The sequence below is a fragment of the Lipotes vexillifer genome, unplaced genomic scaffold, assembly GCF_000442215.2.
Source record: "Lipotes vexillifer unplaced genomic scaffold, Lipotes_vexillifer_v1.1 scaffold602, whole genome shotgun sequence".
Classification (NCBI taxonomy): Eukaryota; Metazoa; Chordata; class Mammalia; order Artiodactyla; family Lipotidae; genus Lipotes; species Lipotes vexillifer.
The window spans coordinates 1,917,759-1,942,303 of record NW_006790307.1 but is presented as its reverse complement, the minus strand read 5'-3'; the positions used below and the strand labels follow the sequence as shown (position 1 = coordinate 1,942,303).

Below are 24,545 nucleotides of genomic sequence, written 5' to 3'. Positions count from 1 at the left end.
CCTCCAACTAGAATACTGTATGCATCCCTGAACAAGCCCATACTGTGCTATTTTTAATCATACTTTAAAAAAAAACAACTCCAGCGGCTGGCGGTGCGGGCTTAATATATCGCACAGCTGTTAATTGTGGTTTCTTTTTTGGTAGCGGCACTTAGATGCGTATTTGCCTGAGTTTCCATTGCGGTAGGGAGGTGCAAACACAGAAATACAAATATAACGCCAAGGGACAAAGAAGTCCCAAGCTTGGCGCACCAAACCAGGCGGCGGCGGGAAAAACCAGGGATCAGCGCCACCCGGGAAAAAGCGCGACCGACTCCGGCGGGTCGCGCGCGCCCGGCGCCCCCTCCCCATCAGCCGAGGACGCTGGCCCAGTTCCGGGCTCAGCCACGCCCCCAATGGGCGGGGGCGGCGGGGCTTGCGCGCGCAAAAGCCCGGATGGGCCGCGGCTTCCGGCGCGCTGCGCTCGGACAGTAGGGGGCGCGCATATGGTGTTCCTCGGCCAGCTCGGCACCTTTGGGGGCTGTGCGGCCCGGTGTGACTAGAAGGAAAGTGGAGCAAGAAGCCTAGCCTGAGGGGTAGCTCTTACCCCTCTGACCGAGGTCCTGCCGCTTTCGCCGCTAAGAGCCTCCTTCTCCTCCGGACCTAGTGAGTCTGAGCGCCCCGGCGGCCTGGGCCCGGCGAGTGGAATGGTTTCCGAGGCCCAAGGCGTCGGGCTTCCGCGCGCCCCGTGACGGGAACTAGGGAGCCTCGAGGGACGGCTCCCTCACCCACCCCGCCGACTCCAGGCGCGGCAAACCCCAGTTAGTGAGCAGCAGGTATCGGCCTGGAAGCGCGTGGGCAGTTCTGGGTTTGCTTTGTGACTTGGGTCTCCCCGGTCGCTCTCACCCCACGCCTGTGCCCCGCGCACAGCCTTTGTGCATTTCGTGGTGGGGGGCGCCGGGCATGTGGAGGTTTTGTTGGAAGGAGGCGAGGTTGTCGCCACTCGGGAGGAGGGCGGGTTTTCGGGGCCGCGCTCCCAGCGGGCGGGGGTTTGGGAGGGGGTTCGCGGGCACGGGGGTAAAGGTCAAGTGCGCGGGGGGCGCTGCCGGGGGCTGGGGGGGGGGGGTCAAAATAATGACAGGTGCCTGTTCGGTAGCTTGTATCTGCCGGGCGCTACGTCTGGGCGAGATTGGGCTGGTTCTGGGGCCAGGTTGACTCAGCTTTTCCTGTGGGGCTGGTCAAGTTCGGACACGTTCTGAGTCGGCAGTACAAGGAGCTAAGTCCTGACTTGTCTCCAGCTGGGGCTATTTAAACCATGCCTTTTCCCAGCTGTATTCACTGGCTGTTTGAGAGAGAGAACCTGTGGTCACCGACCTGTAGCATTTTCTGCTGATCTAGGTAAGGACTCACTTGCTAATAAAAGCATTATTTATCTCATTTCTATATGATTTGTATTTTTTTAACAGGTGTTTCAGTATTTCAAGTTTTTATCGTGTGTTTTCTTTTCGTACTTGTAGGCAAATGTGCAATACCAGCATGTCTGTGTCTACTGATGGTGCTGTAAGCACCTCACAGATTCCAGCTTCGGAACAAGAGACCCTGGTTGGTATTTTTGTCTCCAGTGTAACTTTAACAAAAATTTATTTTATGAGGTGATCTACTAGATTTCACAGAGCCCAATTATAGCATGGCTCTTGAAGTGAAGTTGTAGTACATAGCTTAAATTCCTGCCACTCAGGCATAACTGTGGAGCAAAAGTTACCTGTAAGAATCAATATTTATTTTCTTAGCTTTTTACCACACTGAATTAAATGTCAGTTTCATTATTTTCTTAAGTATGGATGCTGAAGTTATGTTTATTATGTGACTGTTTTTTGTTTTTTTTTTCTGTTTTGACCTGTCAGTATTTAACTTTTGTAGAAGTCAGAAATAATTCATGCTTGTTGTAAAGATGTTAGGCATTACAGAAAAGTATAAAGTAAAAGCTGCAAATTCCAGTCTTCTGTTTTGACCACATCTGTCGTATCTCCTTTTTAGATCTTTATCTATGTGCATACCCATATATATATGCACATGTGAGTTTTAATCTGTCGCAGTTCAGTTTGTTTTACTAAAATAGGATTATACTAGAGATGTTAAGCAAATAGCATCTATGTCAATCAATAAAACCTACAGAATTCTTTTTTAACAGCTTCATGGTAATCCACAGCATTAGTGTGCCATTTAAGAAATTTATGCCTTTACTGATAGGTTTTCTAAAATTGCCTTTAGTTTTTGAGTATTACAGATGGTGCTGCTTTGCATATGTATCCTAACACAAGTGTTATGTATAGTAGTTTTCCTCTCTGTCAAAACTGAATATTATCACTGTTATTTTGCCCTTTTTTGGCAAAAGGTATTATATTATTGTTTAAATGTGTATTTCCCTAATCTTTGGTGAGGTTGGGCATCACATCATTGGTTAAATCATTTGTTTCTTTTGGGGTTTGCTTGGTCTTATCTATACACTTTTAGGCTTATTGTATTTTTCTTAATAATCTGTAATAGTTCTCTGTGTTTCAAGTGTATTTAATTTTTATCATTTACAAATGTTAAAAATTAACTTTGCTTATTTGTTCTTTTTCTCATTGAGAACATTTTTATGAAGTAAAATTTGACTTTTGCTGGCTTTTGAATTTCATATGTTTTGGAAGAGCTCTCCCATCCCAAGATTATACAGATAAACTGCTGTATTTTCTTCTAGCATTTTTTATTTTTACATCTAGATTTTTTCTCATCTAGAATTTATCTTTCTGTTCTTAAATGTAAGATTAATAATGGTATTGTCTTTTATAGTAGTTTTCTTATTAATGCATGTCTTTTAAGTCTTAAAAAAAAGGTGATGGTTTTCCATTGGAGACTTTGACTTTGAGTTGTTTTATGTAGTTTGAAGTTAATATATATAAAATTTTAGAATGAAAAAAAGTAACTTTTTATGTTTTCTGGGATAATTCATTCTTTAAATAGCCTGAAAGTAAAGTGCATATGTAAGCACATAGGAAAAAACATATGATCAGAACCATTAATGATTCAGTACTACATTTATTGTGTATTTTAAAACTTTCAGTTATTAAATAATATTCTGTTGATTAGCTGGAAATAGGCAGTTTTCTTAAATCTAGTTCTGAGGGTTAGATCCCGAACTGGGTTGCTGTCAGATTTCAAAGTTAGACAGGATGGGAGTATATTGAAGGGAGTGCAGAGGCACCAGTCTGTATAGGGGTGGCTGTGTAGCTGTAAAGATACTTGAGTTTTGAAGATTTTGATACAGCAACAGATAGGGAGAAAGAGCATAAACACATTACATCCCTGCCCCCTTGCCAGATATTTTCTCAGTACAACTTGGAAAGCCTCTAGGTCAGAGGCAGGCAAACTACAGCCTATGGGCCAAATTTGGCCTGCTGCCTACTTTTGTGAGTAAAGTTTTACTGAAATGGACCCACATCCATTGGTTTACATATAATTTATGCTTCTGAGTCATACTATCTGGTGAGAAAAGCTGTAAACTGTTTACTGTCTGGCTCTTTAAAGAAAAAAACTGAACCCTGATCTAGTTGGCTGGCTCCTTCAATACAGGTCATATGTCTTATTTGTCATTTGTGTGTGTGTGCAATATCCAGTGCTGTCTGGTGCATGGCAGAAGCTCAATAAATGTTTGTCAAGTAGACCACTAAAAGGCAGCATGATATTATAGTAGGAAGAAAATGCTGGCTTGCAGTTGAGGGATGTGAGTCGCAGTCTCCAGATCTGTTCTTAATTATCCTTGTCAGCTTGGGTTAAAGTTCGCCAGCCTTCAGGAACCTAATCTGTAGAAAGAAAAGATTGGTAAAAGGACCCACCGTAAAGATTTACTCTTTTCTCTCGTATTTTGTAATTTAGCTTATAGTAAGCTCATTGGGGTATTCCATTTACCATTGAGTTTGTAAGGTAATAAGCAGATGATAGAAATAGCTGGAGGAAAAAGAATAATTTTCACTGCCCTGGCATGGGTACTGTTTTTGATGGCAACTGATGATACTTGAGGATTCTGTGATTATTTGCATAATAATTAGATCCCAGCATTTTCTTCCCAACCACAGTCTGTGGTATTCAGTTTACGTAGTTTATTACATTTAGTGAAAACATTATGACTTAGTTTTTGAGGTCTCTAATGTTGTGAGATAACATTGTGTTTGCTACCTTTATTGAAATTCTTTATGGATGAGTTTCCTGCAGGCTTATAGTTCCGGAATAATTTGGAAGTATAATAGCAACTCTTTGTTCTTTATAGGTTAGACCAAAGCCATTGCTTTTGAAGTTGTTGAAGTCTGTTGGTGCACAGAAGGACACCTATACTATGAAAGAGGTAAGCTGAACTAAGTTAAAAAGGTAACATGTCTTACTAGTTACGTATAGCCATGGGGAGAAATTGGCCATATGGAGGGATTTTCAGTAAGCAGGAATGTTAAGTATTGTGGTCATTTGGACTATAATTTGAAGCTGAAAATTCAGTTTATACTCGAATTTCATTTGTCAGCCAGGAACTCAGACAAAGGGAAGCTCTTTAGGGGTTCTTAGCCATTTTGTGCTGTGAACCCACTTGACGCACTGGTAAAGTCTTAAGATTTAGCAGCAGATCTAATAAATGTAATTTGGAAGTAGTGAGGAGCATAACTGATATTTTGAGACGTTTACATCAAGCATAGTATGACTGATATGAAAAATGCTTGTGATTTTATTGGTGACAAAATCACAGTTATTGTTACTACTTCGTGATTTGTTGCCTATGTTCATAATTGAAGGGCAAGCTAAATTTCAGTTAAAAGTTAGTGAAAATACAGACAAACATTTTTTTCCCATCCAAATTAATGGACCCCCTGAATTCTATCCAAGGACTTATTGGGCATTCATGGATCCCAGGTTAAGAACTTCTGCACTAGAGATACATGAGTACAGTATACTGATCTTTCTGGGATAGAGGTGAGCTGATTTGTGAACATATGTTCTGTTTAATGGATACATTTCAATGTACTGTTCTCTAGCTTTAAATTTGTGCACAGAAGCATGTTCTTCATTGAGAGATGGGCCATCTTGGGGAAAATTTCGATGTGAATGAAATGTGCCTCTTCCCCATCTCTCACTCTTAGTTTATGGGGCTCAGGTTACTAAAAACACTGAAGGACCTTACTTACATCAGCATAGTGGGCAGGAAAAGATTCCAGACCCTTTTCCTTTTTAGCCACATTCAGAAGTTTCCTTATGGGATGTTTGGTAGAAAGAGTCTAGGTTCTCCTCCTTCTTCCTTTCCCCTGTCTACCATCTCTTCCATCCATAGTCACATAGGAATATTCCTTTAAGTCTGAAGCCTGCTTAGCCATTTAAGTCTATAGACGGAGCTTGCAGGGAAGTGTCAAGGTAAATGATGTTTTGGGGATGTTAACTTGGGTTTAACCTTATATTATCATTATATAACCAGTTAAGGAAACAAAAAAGTATGACTAGTAGTAGGTAGAAATAAGGAGAAAATTGATCAAGGTCATCATAAAGACTTAGAATGCTAATATTAAACTGTGTAACAGTGATGTATATATTGTCTGACACAGTGTTCAGTTGTAAAATCTTTGTTCTGTGGTATGTGGGAGAGTGATGAAAGTTAGTATGGGGTAGTAGAAAGCACACTGGGCTAGAAGTCAGGAGACCGGGTCAGATTCTTATCTCTCATATGATGATAACAATTCTATGAAATATCAGAAGGAGACAGTACTTGTAAAAGTACATTGTAAACTGTAAAACACCGTATGTGTTTAGGTGGTTGTTAATAGGTTTGTATGTGGATGTCTTAAAAATGTATTGCCCACTTTGTTTTAATGGAGCACACAAAATATAATTTAACTGTATGTGCATGATTCAGGGTCATTATTTTGATTATTTATTGTGTAGATTATAATGATATCTTTAAGGGTTTATTTCATTCACTGAATTCTCCCAAACTGTTGTGTAGATGTAATTGGTCATTGTCTTCTCATCTGTGATGACCTCAGAGGTTGTTGAGGTATATGGTGTGCAGGACTATTTACTAAATGACTCCAGGTCACTGCTATATTTTAGTTGATGTTTTTGATTCTGCAACTTTTCATTGTGATCAGTGGTTTTCCATTTTGCTGTCTTTTCCTTTCTTCCTAATAAGTAGTACTTAGATACTTGGGCAAAGTTAAAGTCTGCCAAAAAAAGAGAGGACACATTTTAAAGTTTAAGTAAATCAGAAGCAGTGTCTCTACTTTAGTCAAATTAAAAGAAAAAGATATAAAATCAGCTTTTTTTGTTTTTTTTTTTTTAGGAGTACAGAATGGTTGTTATTTAGATGGTTATTGATGTGGTTGCTGGTTGTTTAACCCTCTTCAGATAAATGAGATGTTATTAAATGTATTTGAAACAAACATTTAATTTTCTTTAATGCTCAGAAATCATATTTCTATTTCAGGTTATATTTTATCTTGGCCAGTATATTATGACTAAACGATTATATGATGAGAAACAACAGCATATTGTGTATTGTTCAAATGATCTTCTAGGGGATTTGTTTGGAGTGCCAAGCTTCTCTGTGAAAGAGCACAGGTAAGTTCTTTAGTCTACTGTAAAATGCCAGTTGGGCAAACATTTCAGTTCACCTCCATCCTCACTCCCTTTTGTCAGAGAAAATTGTTATAAAATATGTAAAAGATGCTGAAATTTAATTTCTTAGTAAAATAGCATGTTACTTGAGAACGTGAGTTCTGGAATCTTACAAGCCTGGGTTTGAGACCCAGCTTAGTCATTTACTAGCTGTTAGACTAGGTAAATTGACTTACCCTCTTTAAGCCTTAAGTTTCCCCTGAATATGAAGTAGGAACAATGTAAATACCTTATGTGGAGGTTATAAAGAGGCAATGTGTAAGCATTTAAATATTAGCTACAGCATGGAAAGCATTTAAATATTAGCTACAGTAACTGCATATTAAAAAAATATTATTATTGCAGTCACTTCCAAAGACAGTCTTTATAATACCCTGTGGTAATCGCTTAAATTTGAGCCCGAGTTACTTTGGAGATCTTTTTCTTTGTCATATACCATTATGGCACTTAATCAACTGAATTTAACCCAGATAGCATTTCTAGAATTAGTCTACTGGGAACTTTTTTTTTTCAGACTTTTTTTTTCAGTCATTCTTCCTTTACATTTGGAATTCCTTGTTTCATTCATACACTCTTTGCAGTGTATCTTAATGAGAAGAATACTTTTCACCTGAAACATTTACCTAGATTCTACTAGTGTTTAATACTCAATAATATTATAGCTAAAATATAATTAAGTGGGATAGTTATAACTTTAAAATAACTTCATTATAATATATATATATTCATTATTGAATATTAAGAAAAGACAGAAAGCTAATGATAGGGGAAAAAAAGACTGTAATTTGTCATCAAAAGGTATTTTTACTTGGCATTTTTACAACGTATTATGCACAGATATGTTTTAACCCTGTTTTGAACATACTATATTTAATTTCATCCTGCTTTTAAATTAACATACAAGCTTCTTTCCATTGACAGACGATATCTGTTTAGTATTTATGTTATTTTATACTTGGCCTTGGGATATAAGCTCTAATTTTATAAGTTTAAGAAATAACTATATTGATAATTTTGCACCATCTGAGTATTGAATCTTGATAATGTTTGGAGCTGTAATTTCTGATACGGAAAGCACAAATTTAAAATTATCTTTGACTTGAATTCTAATGTGTTGAGAGGTTAAACACTGGGGAAACTACTGACTTGGGGAAAAGATATGAGTAGGAATATTGATTTTTTTGTGAGTTTAAGGAGCTGTATCGTCAGTCCCAAGGATGAAAAAAATTAGTTGGGATTGGCACTTTCCCCTTAACCTTGAAAGTTAGAAATGATATCTTGTGACCAATAAATGTTCTCTAAAGTCATTAGTTGATAAAAAAGAAAAATGTACCATGACTTCATTGAGTATTGGCATAAGTGAATTGTTTCCTTATGCTCCAGGAGGGTAGAGATTTGTTTTTATTTCATTCTTTGTTTTCCCCGCTCTCTAGAACAGTGACTGGTACTCAGGCTGTATTAAATGACTGTATACTGCTCTATCTTTTAATAAATTTTCAGATCAAGAAAGAAAATCCATTAGATGATTGGTCTAAGGTTGATAAAAGTCAAAACTATAATGAGGGCTTCCCTGGTGGCGCAGTGGTTTGGAGTCTGCCTGCCGATGCAGCAGACACGGGTTCGTGGCCCTGGTCTGGGAGGATCCCACATGCCGCGGAGCGGCTGGGCCCGTGAACCATGGCCGCTGAGCCTGCGCGTCCGGTGCTCCGTGGCGGGAGAGGCCACAGCAGTGAGAGGCCCACATACTGCAAAAAAACAAACAAACAAAAAAAAACTATAATGAAGTTCCTATATAATGGGTTTTGCATAACCTGCTACTTTTTTAGGCAGTTTTCATCTATGCCCGGAGCTAGATAAATTCTTTTCTGTTTGAAAATACGTATGTTAATCTGCCTCATGTGTTCACACCAGTTCTCTGGGGACTTTTGCTAAAGTCTCAACAAGGCATGTTTCAGGAAATGGAGATGTGAAATCTTTGCACTAGGGAGACTTTAGTGATTATTAAAAGTGGCTGTGTGTAATCATTGTGCAAATAATTATTATGGTGGTTTTTAGTGTCTAGAAGCTTATCAGTACTTGAATGTAGTAATTTAAACTTTGGGTTGTAGCATGGTAGTTTATACTAATATGCATTTAAAAGTCTTGTTAAGTCTAATTTAATACATTTTTATTTTAAAATGTACATGTTTTTGTTTCTCTCTACAAGGAAAATATATACAATGATTTATAGAAACTTGGTGATAGTCAATCAGCAGGGTAAGTTCATTTTGAATTCCATTAAGCATGTACTGTAAAAATATATTAAAGACATTCTGTGAATGTGCAGACATCTTATAATTGTGATTTTCTTTAAAAGTTGCTCTCATTGTATATTATAGTAAGGGTATGATAAATTTAACAGGAAGAAATACATATGAGCTAAAACAGCATAATACTAAGTTTCTTATGCACATTTATTTGCAGTGGTTATTTAAATATCCTGTTACATGAATTTAAGCCTTGGGATATCAGGTTAGAATTTGTTTTGAAAGGTAGATAATTTCAGAATCTTCTGCATAGTAGTGATAGGAGCAAACCTTGAAATGTATTCAAAGGCTTAGGGAAGTAATACAGATACCTAGGTAGGGCCATTTGAATGGAAGGGTCCTTGTCTTGTGTGTTTTTTATAATAGACAAAACTTTGTTTACCAATTTGTTCAGGTGAGTGCCATTTTACTTCCCTTCCTTTAGACTTGTAGTTCTTAACTGGTTATTTTTGGGTTCCATATCCTGTTGATAATCTGATGAAAGTGCTAGGTTCTTGTTTCATAACGATACACCTAAACATACACAGTGATATGCCGGTAAATGTTTAACAATCCACTCTCCAGGGGAAGAGCCTTGATTTGTGGTTACTGGTTTCCATAATATAAATACTCTCACCATGACCATTTTCAGCCGCAAACATGGAGTTGGGAAGAGATGTACACAGTTTGCTTGGGAGTGCTGGTAGGAGCTGGCTCCAATACACCACAGGCTTTTTTTTTTTAATTTTTTTTTTTTTACTTTATTTATTTATTTTTGGTTGCATTGGGTCTTTGTTGCTGCGCGCGGGCTTCTCATTGCGGTTTCTTTTGTTGCGGAGCATGGGCTCTAGGTGCGCGGGCTTCAGTAGTTGCACCACAGGCTTCTTAAAGTCCGTTCTTTTTTTTTTTTTTTTAAATTTATTATTTATTTTTTGTTGCATTGGGTCTTTCTTGCTGCGTGCGTGCTTTCTCTATTTGCAGCAAGCAGGGGCCACTCTCGTTGTGGTGCATGGCCTTCTCATTGCAGTGGCTTCTCTTGTGGTGGAGCACGGGCTCTAGGTGCGTGGGCTTCGGTAGTTGTGGCTCACGGACTCCAGAGCGCAGGCTCGGCAGTTTTGGCGCACGGGCTCAGTTGCTCTGCAGCATGTGGGATCTTCCCGAACCAGGCCTTGAACCCATGTCCCCTGCATTGGCAGGTGGGTTCTTAACCACTGTGCCACCAGGGAAGCCCAAAGTCTATTTTTGGTCTATAATTAAGAACTGTTCTCAGGGCCGGAGCCTGTGCTCCACAATGGGAGAGGCCACAACAGTGAGAGGCCCGCGTACGGAAAAAAACAAAACAAAACAAAAAAAAGAACTGTTCTCAACTTGTTTACTTTCCAGAACGAACTGACCACTCCTTAGTGCTCCCATTATTTCGTATCTAGATTTTATTGTTATATTACTTTGTTACACTTATTTATACAAGTGTGTCCTTTTCAGGTTTGCAGTCTGCAGTACACTTGTACAGTGTTTATTAATACAATGTTTAGTAAATTTGTTGAATTGAATACTTATTCTTCCAAAGTTAGGATTTAAGACCCAGAAAAGCACATCACCGTCTTATCCCAGAATAGAAGTAATTATTAGGCTGGTGACTTGACATTTTGTTTTACAAAGCCCTTTATGAAGTCAAATGAAGGCAAATAAACAACTGCAGTATCTCTTGTAGTATTTTCAGTTTTCTGAAGTATTATGATCCCTGATGTATTCATTCATTCATTTAAATCTTGGTTGATTGCTAGGAAAATTATATTAATGAGATGGTAACCTGTAGATTACTTATGTTATTTCTATTCTGAGTTTGTTTCAGGTTTTAGTTTAATATAATTAACTTCACAACTCCTGTATCATTGTTCTCAAACTTGTCACACTTAGTGCTTCCTTTTTATTACATCTGTTTTGTAACATCTCTTATACTAAAACAAAATATAACCTATTTATATGGACAACTTAAATCAGTATAATACCTTGCCCATAATATAAAAAATAAATAAACTGTTATGATAATGCATATAATTTCAAAATGTTAATACTCAGACCGGGCTTCAGTGTTAAGACGAAAATGTTTCCAAGGGAGTAGTAAAAGGTATTTGATTATGATCTTAGGTGATGGTATATATCCCACATCTGAAATTTTGACTTGAGCTCCAAGTCTGTACATCTACATACAGACTAAACCTACCTACCTGAAAGTTTTATCCACTTTTCAGTTTATCTTCCCATCCAAATCTGTTCATCATCTGAAGTTTTGAATGATACCACCCATTTATCCACCCAAGGTAGAATCTTGGAATTCTTGACTCCTTTCTCCCTTGCCTTGTATGTCAGACACCAGGTTCTTGTTGGTTTTTACCTTTTTAATTTCTCTGGAATTGATCTTTTTTCCATGTCTTAGTTTAGACTTTAATGCTTTTCATTTGTGTTATTGCAGTTGCTAATACTGGTTTCCCTGCCTCTGTTCTCTTTTTCTTCTATTTTGGCAGAGGGAGTTGTCACTCTTCTGCTTATAGTGACCATTTAAGGGTTCCTTATTGCTCGCTGGGTAAAATACTTGCTGTGAACTAGTAAATCAATTTTATCTCTTAGATTAAACCTCTTTAATGGTGCAGTGGCTGCAGCAGTGCCTTAGGGAGGAATGTGAAGTATTAGCTGGGGAGGATGCAGTGATTTGGGATTGGTGGCATGAGTATTGCTTGTTGATATCTTTGTGCTGTTTAGCAAGACAGGCAGGATCCTTTATGATCCTGCTTACATTCCCATAGTAATGAAGTACCTGTAGTTCCTGCAACAAACACTGGTAGTTCACTTCTGAATGCTTTTTTCACAGTGTTTCCTCAGTCTGGAATAGCCTTTCCCAGTTGTACTTCCACATATTCTACTATGAAACCTCTCCTGATTCCTTGTTACTCAGACCTTGCCACATCTCTACCAAATAACCATTGCTTCGTCTTCTCCATTAATTTATCTTATAATACTTCTTTTAGTGTGCTTATTTTATTGTACTTTATAATTATTCTTATGTATCTTCTATATTAAAATGGAATTATCTATTTACATCTCTAGTATTCAGCACAGGATGGCACTTGGAGACTACACGTTCAGTGTTGGTTAAAAGGTTAAATTGTATGAGGAGTTTGTTCTGGATAACATCTATTGAATAACCCTTGCTTTCCTAGTTTGTGATTCTTTGTTTTTATTTTCTGTCAGAACCATCAGATTCAGGCACATCTGTGAGTGAAAACAGGTGTCACCTTGAAGGTGGGAGTGTTCAAAAGGTAATCTTGAACTCATTCTACTATGATGTTTCTTGAAAATTGGGAGTGTTTAAAACAATGAATTTTTAGCTTCTTGGTGTTATAAGTTTGTGGGTTTTTTTTTTTTGTTTTTTTCTCCCTTGAATGCTTAGGACCTTGTGCAAGAGCTACAGGAAGAGAAACCTTCATCTTCAGATTTGGTTTCTAGACCATCTACCTCATCTAGAAGGAGAGCAGTTAGTGAGACAGGTATATATGAATATTTAATTGGCACTTTCAAACAGCTTTTCAGTGTTCATTCTTTACTGAAATTAGTGCATTTAGGCTTAATGAAATTGTGCTTTTTTGGTTTAGATGAATGAATTTGAGTTTCTTATTTTTATATGATTTCTTTGGTTTACAAATTGCTTTCTTAGCAGCATTTTTCTGGTTGACTACAGCCGGCACAGTTTTACTGTGTCCTGCTGGATTTTATAGTTAGCCAGCTTTTTGCTATGCATGGTAACAGAGGACAAGGATATAAACTCTATTTTAACCATCATTCTTAGTCACCTTAACAGTTAAAGTATTTGTTGTTTCTAATAAATAAAACACACCAGTGAGTTTAAAAACAGAGAAATAGCATCTTAGAAATGAGGACAAGGTAAAGAAAATAGCTGAGAGCATTTTTAACAGAGAAAGCAGGAGGAGGCTGTTGCCTGATGAAAGTCATGATAACTAAAACTGTATGATTCAGGTGAAAGAAAAGAGTTTGGCAAATCATTGAAGTAGAATAGATAAACCCAGAGAAGAGTTTTGTACATGAGGGCAAAGGGCAGCAAGTGCAGAGCAAATACATGGGAGTAGAACAAATGGTTATTTGAGGGGAAAAAATCAAGTTATATCTGTGCCTTATGCCAAAATGAATACTAAATGAGTTGAAAAGATAAATGAAAAAAATTACAACATACTGAAATAGATTCACTTTAAATTTGACAGTGTTAATATCCTTATTATAAGTTTCCAAAAGTCAATAAGAAAAATATTAAAAATCCAACTTGCAAAAAAATTTTTTTTCATAGTAAATAGAAATGACTGATAAATATGAGGAGGAGTGGATTTTAGTAATTTAGCTTTATAGATAAAAAATGCAAAAAAGGTGTCTTTTCTGGTCTTTCAAATTAGGAAAGATGATTTTTTTTTTTAACTTGCTAACTATGTGTTGGCACTGATGCACTGTTGGTGTATCAATTCGTGTAAATTGGTTAACCTTTATGAATTATAAAAAGGCTTGGCTTTCTTACTATTATCACAGTAATCCACTTCTAGGAATCTATCCTAAGGATATAATCAGAAGTGCAAAGATTATATGTAGAGATATTAATTATAGCATTATTCATAGTTGAAAACATATATGATGCTAGAGAATGTCATCACTCTAGTCCAGGCCATTGTCATCTCTTACCGAGACCACTGTAGCAGCTTCTGATTTTCTGTTTCTAGTTACTTGCTCTTTCTGTCCTTCATCACAGTACCAAAAGGGATCATAAAAGGTAAATTGGATTGTGTCACTTCCCCACTTTGTTTATTTACCATTGACCTTCAGATAAAACCCACACTTTAATGTTGGCTTACAAGGCCCTGTTCTACCTTTAATCTGGTTTTTGGCCTTTTTCCCCACCTTCACTGTGTTTTAACTGCACTGATTGGTTCCTCAAACAAGTCAGAATTCTTTCCTGCTTTAAGGCTGTTTGCAGTTTTTTCTGCCAGAAGTTCTTCTACCTCAGTCTTGTAAGACCAGCTCCTCATTTTTCTATTTTTGCTTAATTATTACTTTCTCAGAGAGGCTGTCCCTAACCACCCGGAAAAGTAGATCCCCTCTTGTTATTCTTTCCCTTAGCACCCTGCTTGTTTCCTTCATAGCACTCATTGTAGCTTGTAAATGATCGTATTTTGGTTGCTTTGATGTTTGAACGTAAACTTCCTCTGGTGGTAGGGATGATGGCTGACTTCATTTTTGTATACCCACTGCCTCACACTGTGCCAGACAGAAAGAAGGTGCTCGGATTTGTGGACTGAATGGTTCAATTATGATGAACCTATATTACGGATACCATATTCTGCAGTCATTAAAAGTAATGTAAAAGAATGTTTAAGAGAAAACAACCCCTGGGAAATCCCTGGCAGTCCAGTGGTTAGGACTCAGTGCTTTGACTGCAGGGGCCTGGTTTTGATCCCTGGGTGGGGAACTAAGATCTTGCAAGCCATGTGGTATGGGCAAAAAGAAAAAGAAAAGAAAACAACCCCAAATTGTACATATAGTGTGATATAAATATGTTTTTTAGATGGAAATAAATTTTTTAAATGACAGCTAGAAAATTATTATGCTAAAATGTTATTAGTAGTTATCTCAATGGTAATATTATAGATGATTTACGTTTAAATTTTTTGTCTATTTTTTTAAGATTTCTACTATGAGTAATACAATACTTTAATAATCAGAAAAAAGCCCCAAATGTTATTAATAGAGTTAAAAAATATAGATCAACAGCATGGTTTTGGCCTTCTAGCCCACATCTTTCAACCAAGATCACCTTTTCTTATAGGGAATACAAACATTAAGAACTTATATCAAGAACTTGTGATCTTGTAGAGATAAATACAAAATTAGAGGATATAAGCATGTTTTGGGAATTCAGAGCAAGAAGAGATAACTTCTGACTAGGAAGGTCAAGAGAGGGAAATGGAGTGAGCAAAGGTGTGACTTGTACCTGTTTCAGGCATATGGATTATATTTTATTTAATCTCATAACCCTATTAGATACTTAACATATAAGGCTGCAGTGAGCACCGTTGCTCATAAATCCTTAAATGATTATGTAGGTATTTGTCTAGGATAGAGAAACTGCCCATAAAATGTTACACTGTTTTTCATTTTTACCAGTAGTGTATAAAAAGTCCTTTCTCCCAAATCTCTGAGACTGTCTCTCATTTTAATTTCTGTCATTCTCATGAGTGAAACATGGTATCTCATTTCAATTTACATTTCCTTGATCACTGAGAGCCATTTTTTTCATGTGTTTATTAGTCATTTGTGCTTTATGCATTGCCTTTCATATCTTTGACTTTTTTTAAAATTAAGTTTGTCTTTCACTTGGTTGGTAGAAGGCCTTTATATAAAGTGGGTATTAATCATTTTTTATTATGTGTTGCAGATTTTTTTTCAGTCTGACATTTGCCTTTTAACTTCTTTTTTATAGTATTTTATTTTGCCATGTAAGCCTTAAGTAACTAACTTAATCTTGATAGTCTTTTTCTTGAGGGCTTTGTAGTGTCACATCATACTTTCCCACCCCGGTATATTCTCTTATATAAGTAGTTGGATGGTTTTGTTCCATGTGTTTGGTTTTTTTAATCCACTTGGAATTCATTTTTATGTCTGGTGTAAGGTAGTACTCTTCATTTATGTCCCTGACAGATTTGGTAACATTCTCATTTTAAGTCAGAGATAATTTCTTATTTAAAATAAAATGGACCAGCGACTTCCTGGCCGTCCACTGGTTAAGACTCCGTGCTTCCACTGCCGGGGGTGCAGCTTCGATCCCTGATTGGAGAACTAAGATCCCTCATGCAGCGCAGCCAAAAAATAAATAAATAAAATAAAATGGACCAGTTTTAACTGGTTTTGATTCCTGTTGAAAATACTGGATACTAAGGAAATTGAAACATTAGGAATACCTTCTAAGTAAGTTAAACAGTTTTGGTTCTTTCCAGGAAAAAAAGTGAAATCTTATATCCTAAATTTTTATTTTTTTATTATTTTTTTTGCAGTACGCGGGCCTCTCACTGTTGTGGCCTCTCCCGTTGCGGGGCACAGGCTCCGGACGCGCAGGCTCAGCGGCCATGGCTCACGGGCCCAGCCGCTCCGCGGCATGTGGGATCCTCCCAGACTGGGGCACAAACCCGTGTCCCCTGCATCGGCAGGCGGACTCTCAACCACTGCGCCACTAGGGAAGCCCTAAATTTTGATTTTGACAGAAAAATCGTAGACTGGTTAATAAAAGGTCTAGATGGATTAAATTAATTGTGAGTTGATAAAGTTCTGAAACAAGCTTAAAAAGCTTTTAAAAATGTAGTGTTCTGCTATAACTCTAAGTTGGACAGATCCAATAAGAGTGTTGACTTTTGAAACAGTAGTAATTCACTATTTTTCTCTGTTTAATTTCATTGAAACAGTTTTAGTACAGATAGGTCACTTAAGACAGCTCAATTTCTAAATACATTATAGTATAGCAATTTGATTAACTTGTTTTTCTTTACATATTCAGAAGAAAATTCAGATGAATTACCTGGTGAACGACAAAGAAAGCGCCACAAATCTGATAATATTTCCCTTTCCTTTGATGAAAGCCTTGCTCTGTGTGTAATAAGGGAGATATGTTGTGAAAGAAGCAGTAGCAGTGAATCGACAGGGACTCCATCAAATCCGGTAATCCTCTCATTTTAAATAAAACAGGACTCTCTTATTTTTAAAGTCTAGTTCTGGCAGTCCTAATAAGCATCCAGATAGAATGCACATGTATGATATGTGATTGCTGCTTGATTGCTGCTGTACACTTGGTAAAATTTTCTTTCAAATGAAACTGTATAGATCTTCCCCACTCCCAACCCCGGGTTTGGGGAGAAGGGTGGAAGATAATGGAGTTGCACTGGAGTGTGTTGGTAAAATTAGTACCGATGTTAGTTATTAATGTCACCCTACATATTGGAGAACCTTTGTGGGCCACTGCACCAAAAATATCTTAAGATTCTAAGCAATTTTGTTTTGCATATTTAGAGTAAAAATATCTTATTACAGCTCTCAGCAAATAAGTGAGCATAGCCTGATATCCACATTTGCCCTATGTAGGTCTAGACATCAGGGAAGGTCTTTTTAATAAGGCTGTGAAATATTGGTATATTATTGCATGCATGATGGGAAAGTATCAGTACTTTTTGATCATTGATACAAAATTCCAAAGTATTAGCCAGCATTAACATTCTTAAGAGATATCACTGAAGGAGGTTTTGTAAAGAAGTTTTTGCTAACAAGAATGCTTGACAAATGGAATGTTTTCTTTCTTGTCATTACACATTTGTCTTTAAAATGTTATTAAAATTGGAATCTTTATTTGTGATATGGCAGCATTTCATGGCGATTATTCTGGATATTAGTGATTATTTTATAGTTCTCTAGAAGATGTAAAGGATTGAACCAAATGTGATAGTAACCATATTCTTTTTATGTATTATTCTTTATTATCTTTACATTTTTTTTCTTCCAAAGCAGTGATTTTATGGATGCAGAGGTGCCTTCTGGAGTTAGTATTTAATAGAGTTGTTACTCATATAGGCCACTAGATGGCATGGAGAGCTCCTCCAAGAGCAAGTTCTTCATTCAGTAGATATTTGTGTCTTTTCTATGCCAGGTTCTATTTGGCACTGGAGATACAGTGGTGGTCAAGGTAGTTATGATCCCTGCCCTCATTGGGAGATCAACAATCAAACAAATAATTAAAACACTGAATAAATGCTATGAAAAAACAGGTTCTTGAGAATAAATATGTGTGATCTAAAAATTGAATCCAATTAAATAAAACTTGATGTGTCACCAACTTCATGTTTGGATAATTTTATTCCTTACAAATGGTTTTAATACAACGACTGTGCGCCCTTTAAACTTACAGTCTTTGTTAAAGTTGTTTCAGAATTCTAGCTAAATGGTATTAAAAGTCCTTGTTCTTTCTATTTGGGACACTGCCTTGTTATCAAAGCAGTATAGAGGGTATTTCTTTTTGTTAGTCCTATTCTACGCTCTCTTCTAAAAATCCTCTCTGTTAAAGATCTATTGTTTTTCAGGCAAAGTCCCTAGTTGTGAAAGCTTTTGATGAGGCTAATTTTTTTCCTTCATTTTAGCTTACGTCACATTTGGTCTTGTCATTCACCAATTTGTGAAGGGAGTTAAAGGAAAGTGCGTTTGCCTCCCATCTTTTCTTTTGGGTTTAATACATTGGGGGAACTAAGGCTATATTCTAGGCTCTATACCAGGCAATTAACATATTTTATCACCTCAGCAGCCTCAAACTCCATTTATAGACAGGAAAACTAAGACTTGGGTGTTTCAAATAACTTGTTTCAGATCACGTAACTAATAATTGTCACAATTGGAATTCAGAAAAACAGGGATTTTAAGATCTTTCCAGATCAAGCCTGTCTGATACTTTTTAAATATACAGTATTTAAGAGTTTTTAGGTTTTTCTTTTTTGAACATTAGCTAAACTTTTGAAAACTTTTTAAAAAAAATTTAATTTGTTTATTTTTGGCTGCATTTGGTCTTCACTGCTGTGCGAGGCCTTTCTCTAGTTGCGGCGAGCTGGGGCTATGTGCAGGCTTCTCATTGCCGTGGCTTCTCTTGTTGTGGAGCACAGGCTCTAGGTGCATGGGCTTCAGTAGTTGTGGCTCACGGGCTCTGGAGTGCAGGCTCAGTAGTTGTGGTGCACGGGCATAGTTACTCTGCAGCATGTGGGATCTTCCTGGACCAGGGCTTGAACCCGTGTCCCCTGCACTGGCAGGCGGATTCTTAACCACTGCACCACTAGGGAAGTCCTGAAAACTACTTTGAATTTTGCTTTCTTCATAGAACCCTAGAATAGGAGTGGGCAAACTTTTTCTGTAAGGGGATGGATAGTAACTATTTGGGGCTTTGCAGGCCATATGGTATCTGTTTCAGCTACTCAGCTCTACGACTGTGAGGCAAAAATGGCCATAGACAACAAGTCTAATAGACAACGGGCACGGGTGTGTTCAGTAAAACTTTATTTATAAAAATAGATGGGTGGTGAGGCACAGTTTGCTGACTCTTGCCATAAAAGATGCTTTCTGAAACTTAATGTTTATTGTGATTTTTACCCCCTTATTCTAAACATAGTACACTAAAGCCTAGTTAATTGAAGTGTCCAGTTTCTTAGGTTATTAGAGCTGTTATTGTATTCTAGCTTGACTTGTGATTTTAATGTGATTGTTAATAGAGCCTTTTTTTAGGAATTATAACTGCAGATCAATGAATGTTGCTTTTACTACTACTTTCCTATCATCACGGTTTAAAACAGTCTTTTGACCTCAGTGGTTGTAAAATAAATACCTTATTTTTGTTTTTATAAATGATGGGAATATTAGAGATTATTTAATCCAAATTCATGTGTCATAGATGAAATAGCTGTGGCCTTTACAAGCTAAATATGTCTAGGTTGAAAGTTACTTAGTGGCAAATCTAGAATAAGAATGTATGTATCTTGACTACTAGACCAAAGTACTTTTTCTAGTTCTAGCCTTCTGCTTTGTGTATGTTCCTACCCTTAGCCACGATGGCAAATATTATGGGACTGAAGGTTCTCTTAGGTTCTTATACTATTAATCAGTTTTAAAATAAATCACATGAGCAGATACAGAATTTTAAAAATAGATTTAAAAAATTATATCTGCAAGCTCTTCCAAAGAAATTATTCTCAAAGTTCATTAAACATAAATCATAATTATTGTATGTGTTGTAGCTACTAGCATTCTACCAGTGGGAAGATATAAAGATGATTGAGACATGGTCTTAACTCTTAAAGTATGTATAATTCAGATAAGAAATGTGTACAAAATTATGTTTTGCAAAATTTGTGTGTGCAAATATATAATAATAATATAAGTAGTACAGATAATTAAAGGTGGGGAGTGCTCTTTTAGTTATAGTATTGACAAAGGCTTTGGCAAAAAAGGATGAGCAGAATTTGAAAACTGTCAAGTTAGTCCAGCTAGAGAGGGAAGGTGTGGAAGTTGAAGTTTGGTTTAGGAAACAGTTTAGATCTGGTTAATGTTCTTGTTTAGTGGGGGTAGGGGTGTGTCTAGTTGGAGATAATATGAAAATGTTAATATAGACTTCCTGTACGTACCTTGAATGCCAAGGGAATTTGGTCTTTTCTTTTATATAATGGGGTTTTGAACAGAGAAAATATTTATCTAATCATAACCCAGAAGCTTAACCTAGTGTCAGTGTGCAGGATGGAACTGAGGGGGAATTAGGTGCACAGGGAAGAGTTAAGCTGTTACAGGCCAACAGGTAATGTACATTAAGTCGCTTTTTTTCCCCCCCTCGATTTTAGGATCTTGATGCTGGTGTAAGTGAACATTCAGGTGATTGGTTGGATCAGGATTCAGTTTCAGATCAATTCAGTGTAGAATTTGAAGTTGAGTCTCTTGATTCAGAAGATTATAGCCTTAGTGAAGAAGGACAAGAACTCTCAGATGAAGATGATGAGGTAGTTTTTTTTTTTCTCTGATTATATTCTAAAGTTCTTAAATACTTTCCTTATTCGTTGAGTGATGAGATTGAAATAATAATGTATTCAGATTTCACATCACAATCTTTGACTCTTGATTTATTCAAACTAGAATATTGGTTTGTGGACTTGAGGCTTTGTAATTCCTTGTTGTCTTATTTATATTTTTTAAAATGTAGTGTCAAGAAGTCAGTAGGCCTTAATGAGCATTCTTATAATAGTCTACTCCTTTTTAAAAATATTTAATTCAGTTCTCCGTTTTCATTTTTAATTTATGAAAAAGTAAAGCATGCATGCAGTTAAAAGTCACATACTACCACCAGATCTGTTTCCTGGAAGTGACCAGCTTCAACATTTCTAGTTATTTCACTGTAATTTAATACTTCCATATTTATAAAACAAAAATGCTTGTACTGAATATTTTATTTATTTTAAACATCCGTGTATGTTGACTTTTTACCATAGTGGGTGAGGATTTTACCGTCCTCCATTTCTCCCCCTTTATATTCACTCATTCCATGACACCTTTGTCTCAGATTTCTCATATATAACGTAATTGGACCTCCGTATTTGCGAGTTCCACATTGGCGGATTCAACCAAGTGCAGATTGGAAATATTCGAGTAAAAAAAAATTCCAGAAAGTTCCAAAATGCAAAACTTGAATTTGCTCTGAGCCATCAACTATTTACATAGTATTTATGTTGCATTTACAACTTTTCACATAGCATTTATATTAGGTATTATAAGTAATCTAGAGATGATTTGAATTGTAGGGAAGGATGTGCATAGATTGTATGCAAATACTATGCCATCTTACATAAGGCACTTGGGCATCTGCAGATTTAGGTATCCTTATGGGTCCTGGAACCAGTCTGCCCACAGATATGGAGGGATGACTGAGTACATGTTGTTTGTTTAGGACTTATCACTAAGAAACGTTACTGGTTGAAGAAAAAAGGTGATGAATTGATGCTTATGGTTTTTTTTGTTTTTCTTTTTCTTAGGTATATCGAGTTACTGTGTATCAGGCAGGGGAGAGTGATACAGATTCATTTGAAGAAGATCCTGAAATTTCCTTAGCTGTAAGTATACATTTACTTTTTCAAGGAATCAAAAAATAACATTGAAGTCAAGATTAGAAAAATATGTCTAATCTACTTCTTGACATGAGGTAGTTTTTATAAAGTTAACATTTTTTTTAAGTTTTAATGATTTAAAATATTTTTGTTCTTTTATTGGGTTGGGATCTGTTGCTATACTTTTTAGTTTTTTTGTGTTGGAATTTGAACTTTTGAAGAACTGCATTATGGAAAATGTGGGGTATGTACAGCATAGAGAATAGTATAATGTATCTCCGTTGTACTTATCACTCAGGTCTAATAGTTACCAACATTTTGCCAATCTTATCAAATATGAATATCATATTGATTTGTATTAGAATATGTGGTGGGATTTTCTATTAAAGAAATCTGGACTTAAACATTTACATTTCATGCTTCACAGGGTTCCTCAGGTATTGGATGTGTGTTTTTTTAACTAAATATTATTGCTCTAATTTTTGTTCTTAAAAACTGCCTTTTGTTATATTTGGATAGGAAATCTCATTTTTCTCTTTCTGAGATAGAAACAATTATTAATTATCCAAATACTAAAAAGGAGGAGAAATTGTAAAATCTTAGGAAAATGTTTTGCTATATTAGAAAATAATTGAAGTAACTAGTTGAGTCATTTGATGTCAGGCTGAGTGAAATGTTTTAGACATAGATCTTGTAATTTATCAGACTCTTGAAGCACTTTCTTCCTGTATTACAAGACCTTTGTCTTTGGTTTTATCATTTAGTAGATAACCTGCTTTTACAACTTGAAAGAACCATTGTGGGAGAATGAATAGTTCCCACCCTTATTGCTAATATCTTATGTCATTTGTCAGGCAACTTAAAAATGTTTACATTATTCATGGCAAGATAGGAAGGACCTCTTATGGCAAGTTTTACATGTACAGTGTCCTCAGGCAAGAACCATGCTTCTCGTAAGGCAGGGAGATAAGGGATATGTTCAGTAAAGAGGCTTGGAATGTGGGGAAATTTGTTATCCAGATTGCTTAGTGGGTGGAAAGGTTTGGGAAATAAGTTGGAATAAGGATGAAGCAATGAGCAGTTACAGAGACAAGAACACAGAAAAGGATAGACAAGTAAGGGGCATACATTCTGGATAGTGACAAGGATGGCAGAGTTTATCTGGCTGTGATTGCTGAAAAGAATGTTTTAGCATTTCCTTTGTGGGTGAAGTTAGGGAACACCCAGTTGAGCCCTGGTTTTAGAGCACTTCTAAGAGTCTTAGTCAACCGGCAGACTGGTTGATAGTTTTGTCTAGATTGATTTGGTGGACTGGGCACAGTATCAGGTTTGCGCCTTTAAGGGAGTGGTGTGGGTACAGGCCTCATTACAGAGAAGATCCCATAGCACTTGCTTCAACTAAATGAACCAACTCTGTCCTTGAACAGATAACTTTACAGGTACATGGTTAAGGTCATGGTGAATACGTTTTTCATTTTAGAATTCTTAGCATAGTTTGGCTGGGAAAAAAGTGTATTTACAAGCTCATGCTTGAGGAAAGACTGCTGAGTGCTTTATATAAGACATGAAATGCTGAAAATTGAGCTGTATGATACATTTTACCTTAGACGTATTGAACAAGTTGCTAGCGTTGCTGTGACTGGTTATTGAAGGGTTACGGAAGCTAACTGTCTTGTTTCCTTGAAGGACTATTGGAAGTGTACTTCATGCAGTGAAATGAATCCTCCCCTTCCACCTCATTGCAACAGATGTTGGGCCCTTCGTGAAAATTGGCTTCCTGAAGATAAAGGGAAAGATAAAGGGAAAATGTCTGAGAAAGCCAAACTAGAAAACTCAGCACAAATAGAAGAGGGCTTTGATGTCCCTGACTGTAAGAAATCTACAGTGAATGATTGCAAAGAATCATGTGTTGAGGAAAATGATGATAAGATCACACAAGCCTCCCTATCCCAAGAAAGTGAGGACTATTCTCAGCCATCAACTTCTAATAGTATCATTTATAGTAGCCAAGAAGATGTCAAAGAGTTTGAGAGGGAAGAAACACAAGACAAAGAAGAAAGTGTGGAATCTAGTTTTCCTCTTAATGCCATTGAACCTTGTGTGATTTGCCAAGGTCGACCTAAAAATGGTTGCATCGTCCATGGCAAAACAGGACATCTTATGGCATGCTTTACATGTGCAAAGAAGCTAAAGAAAAGGAATAAGCCCTGCCCCGTATGCAGACAACCAATCCAAATGATTGTGCTAACTTATTTCCCCTAGTTGAACTACCTATAAAAGTAGAATTATATATTTCTAACTATATAAGCCCCAAAATTTAGACATGAAATTTATTTTTATAGCTGTATCAAAGCAAGAAAGTATCTTACTACATGTAGATTTCTCCCAATAGTGAATAGTTACTTCCTTTTAGGAAAATGTCCCTTCTGTTGATATTTTATATTTGGGTTTTAATGTAATTTGGATTGGATATGGAGTTCATCCTTTACCCCTCTACCCCCTTTTTTGGGGGGGGCTGCACTCTTCTGCATGTGGATCTTAGTTCCCCAACCAGGGATCAAACCCGTGCCCCCTGCAGTGGTAGTGCAGAGTCTTAACCACTGTACCATCAGGGAAATTCCTACCGCTCGTTATTTAAAATAATTTCCACTTTCTCTTAAATGAGAAGTATCTGACCTTTTAAAAAATATATAAGTAGGACATTTAAATGTAACTTATTCAGTACCTTTCATGTAAGGAGGAAAAGTTCGTGTGAAAGATTTAATATTTAAATTTTACATACTCTTAAACTTTCCAATCCTTAGTTTCTCTAGTCTTTCAGAGCCTCTTAAAATAAGTCCCCTACATACAAACCTTCAAATTGCCAACTTTCAAA

General features: G+C 36.8%; 1 protein-coding gene across 6 annotated transcripts; it reads left to right on the top strand.

Moving 5' to 3' along the window:
* Positions 1-439: 439 nt before the first annotated feature.
* MDM2 (MDM2 proto-oncogene) lies at positions 440-23,980 on the top strand. 6 transcript variants are annotated; one of them, XM_007463556.1, is made up of 11 exons: positions 440-815; positions 1,497-1,581; positions 4,289-4,363; positions 6,479-6,612; positions 8,876-8,925; positions 12,204-12,271; positions 12,403-12,499; positions 16,558-16,718; positions 20,417-20,572; positions 21,599-21,676; positions 23,357-23,980. In XM_007463556.1, exons 2-11 carry the CDS (start codon positions 1,501-1,503, stop codon positions 23,930-23,932), a joined length of 1,476 nt encoding a protein of 491 aa, XP_007463618.1. In that variant the 5' UTR covers positions 440-815; positions 1,497-1,500; the 3' UTR covers positions 23,933-23,980. The 6 variants fall into 6 exon arrangements, with proteins under 6 accessions (XP_007463618.1, XP_007463621.1, XP_007463620.1 ...); XM_007463558.1 differs by lacking the exon at positions 440-815 and having other exon boundaries at positions 1,501-1,581; positions 20,417-20,431; positions 23,357-23,932; XM_007463557.1 differs by lacking the exons at positions 440-815; positions 4,289-4,363 and having other exon boundaries at positions 1,501-1,581; positions 23,357-23,932.
* The last annotated feature ends 565 nt before the right edge of the window (positions 23,981-24,545 follow it).

Bases quoted from the DNA above. Each gene is read 5' to 3' on its own strand.
- MDM2 (XM_007463556.1), top strand. From the start codon at position 1,501: ATGTGCAATACCAGCATGTCTGTGTCTACTGATGGTGCTGTAAGCACC. The intron at 4,364-6,478 runs GTAAGCTGAACT...TTTCTATTTCAG, and splicing joins ACACCTATACTATGAAAGAG to GTTATATTTTATCTTGGCCA. The intron at 6,613-8,875 runs GTAAGTTCTTTA...TCTCTCTACAAG, and splicing joins TTCTCTGTGAAAGAGCACAG to GAAAATATATACAATGATTT.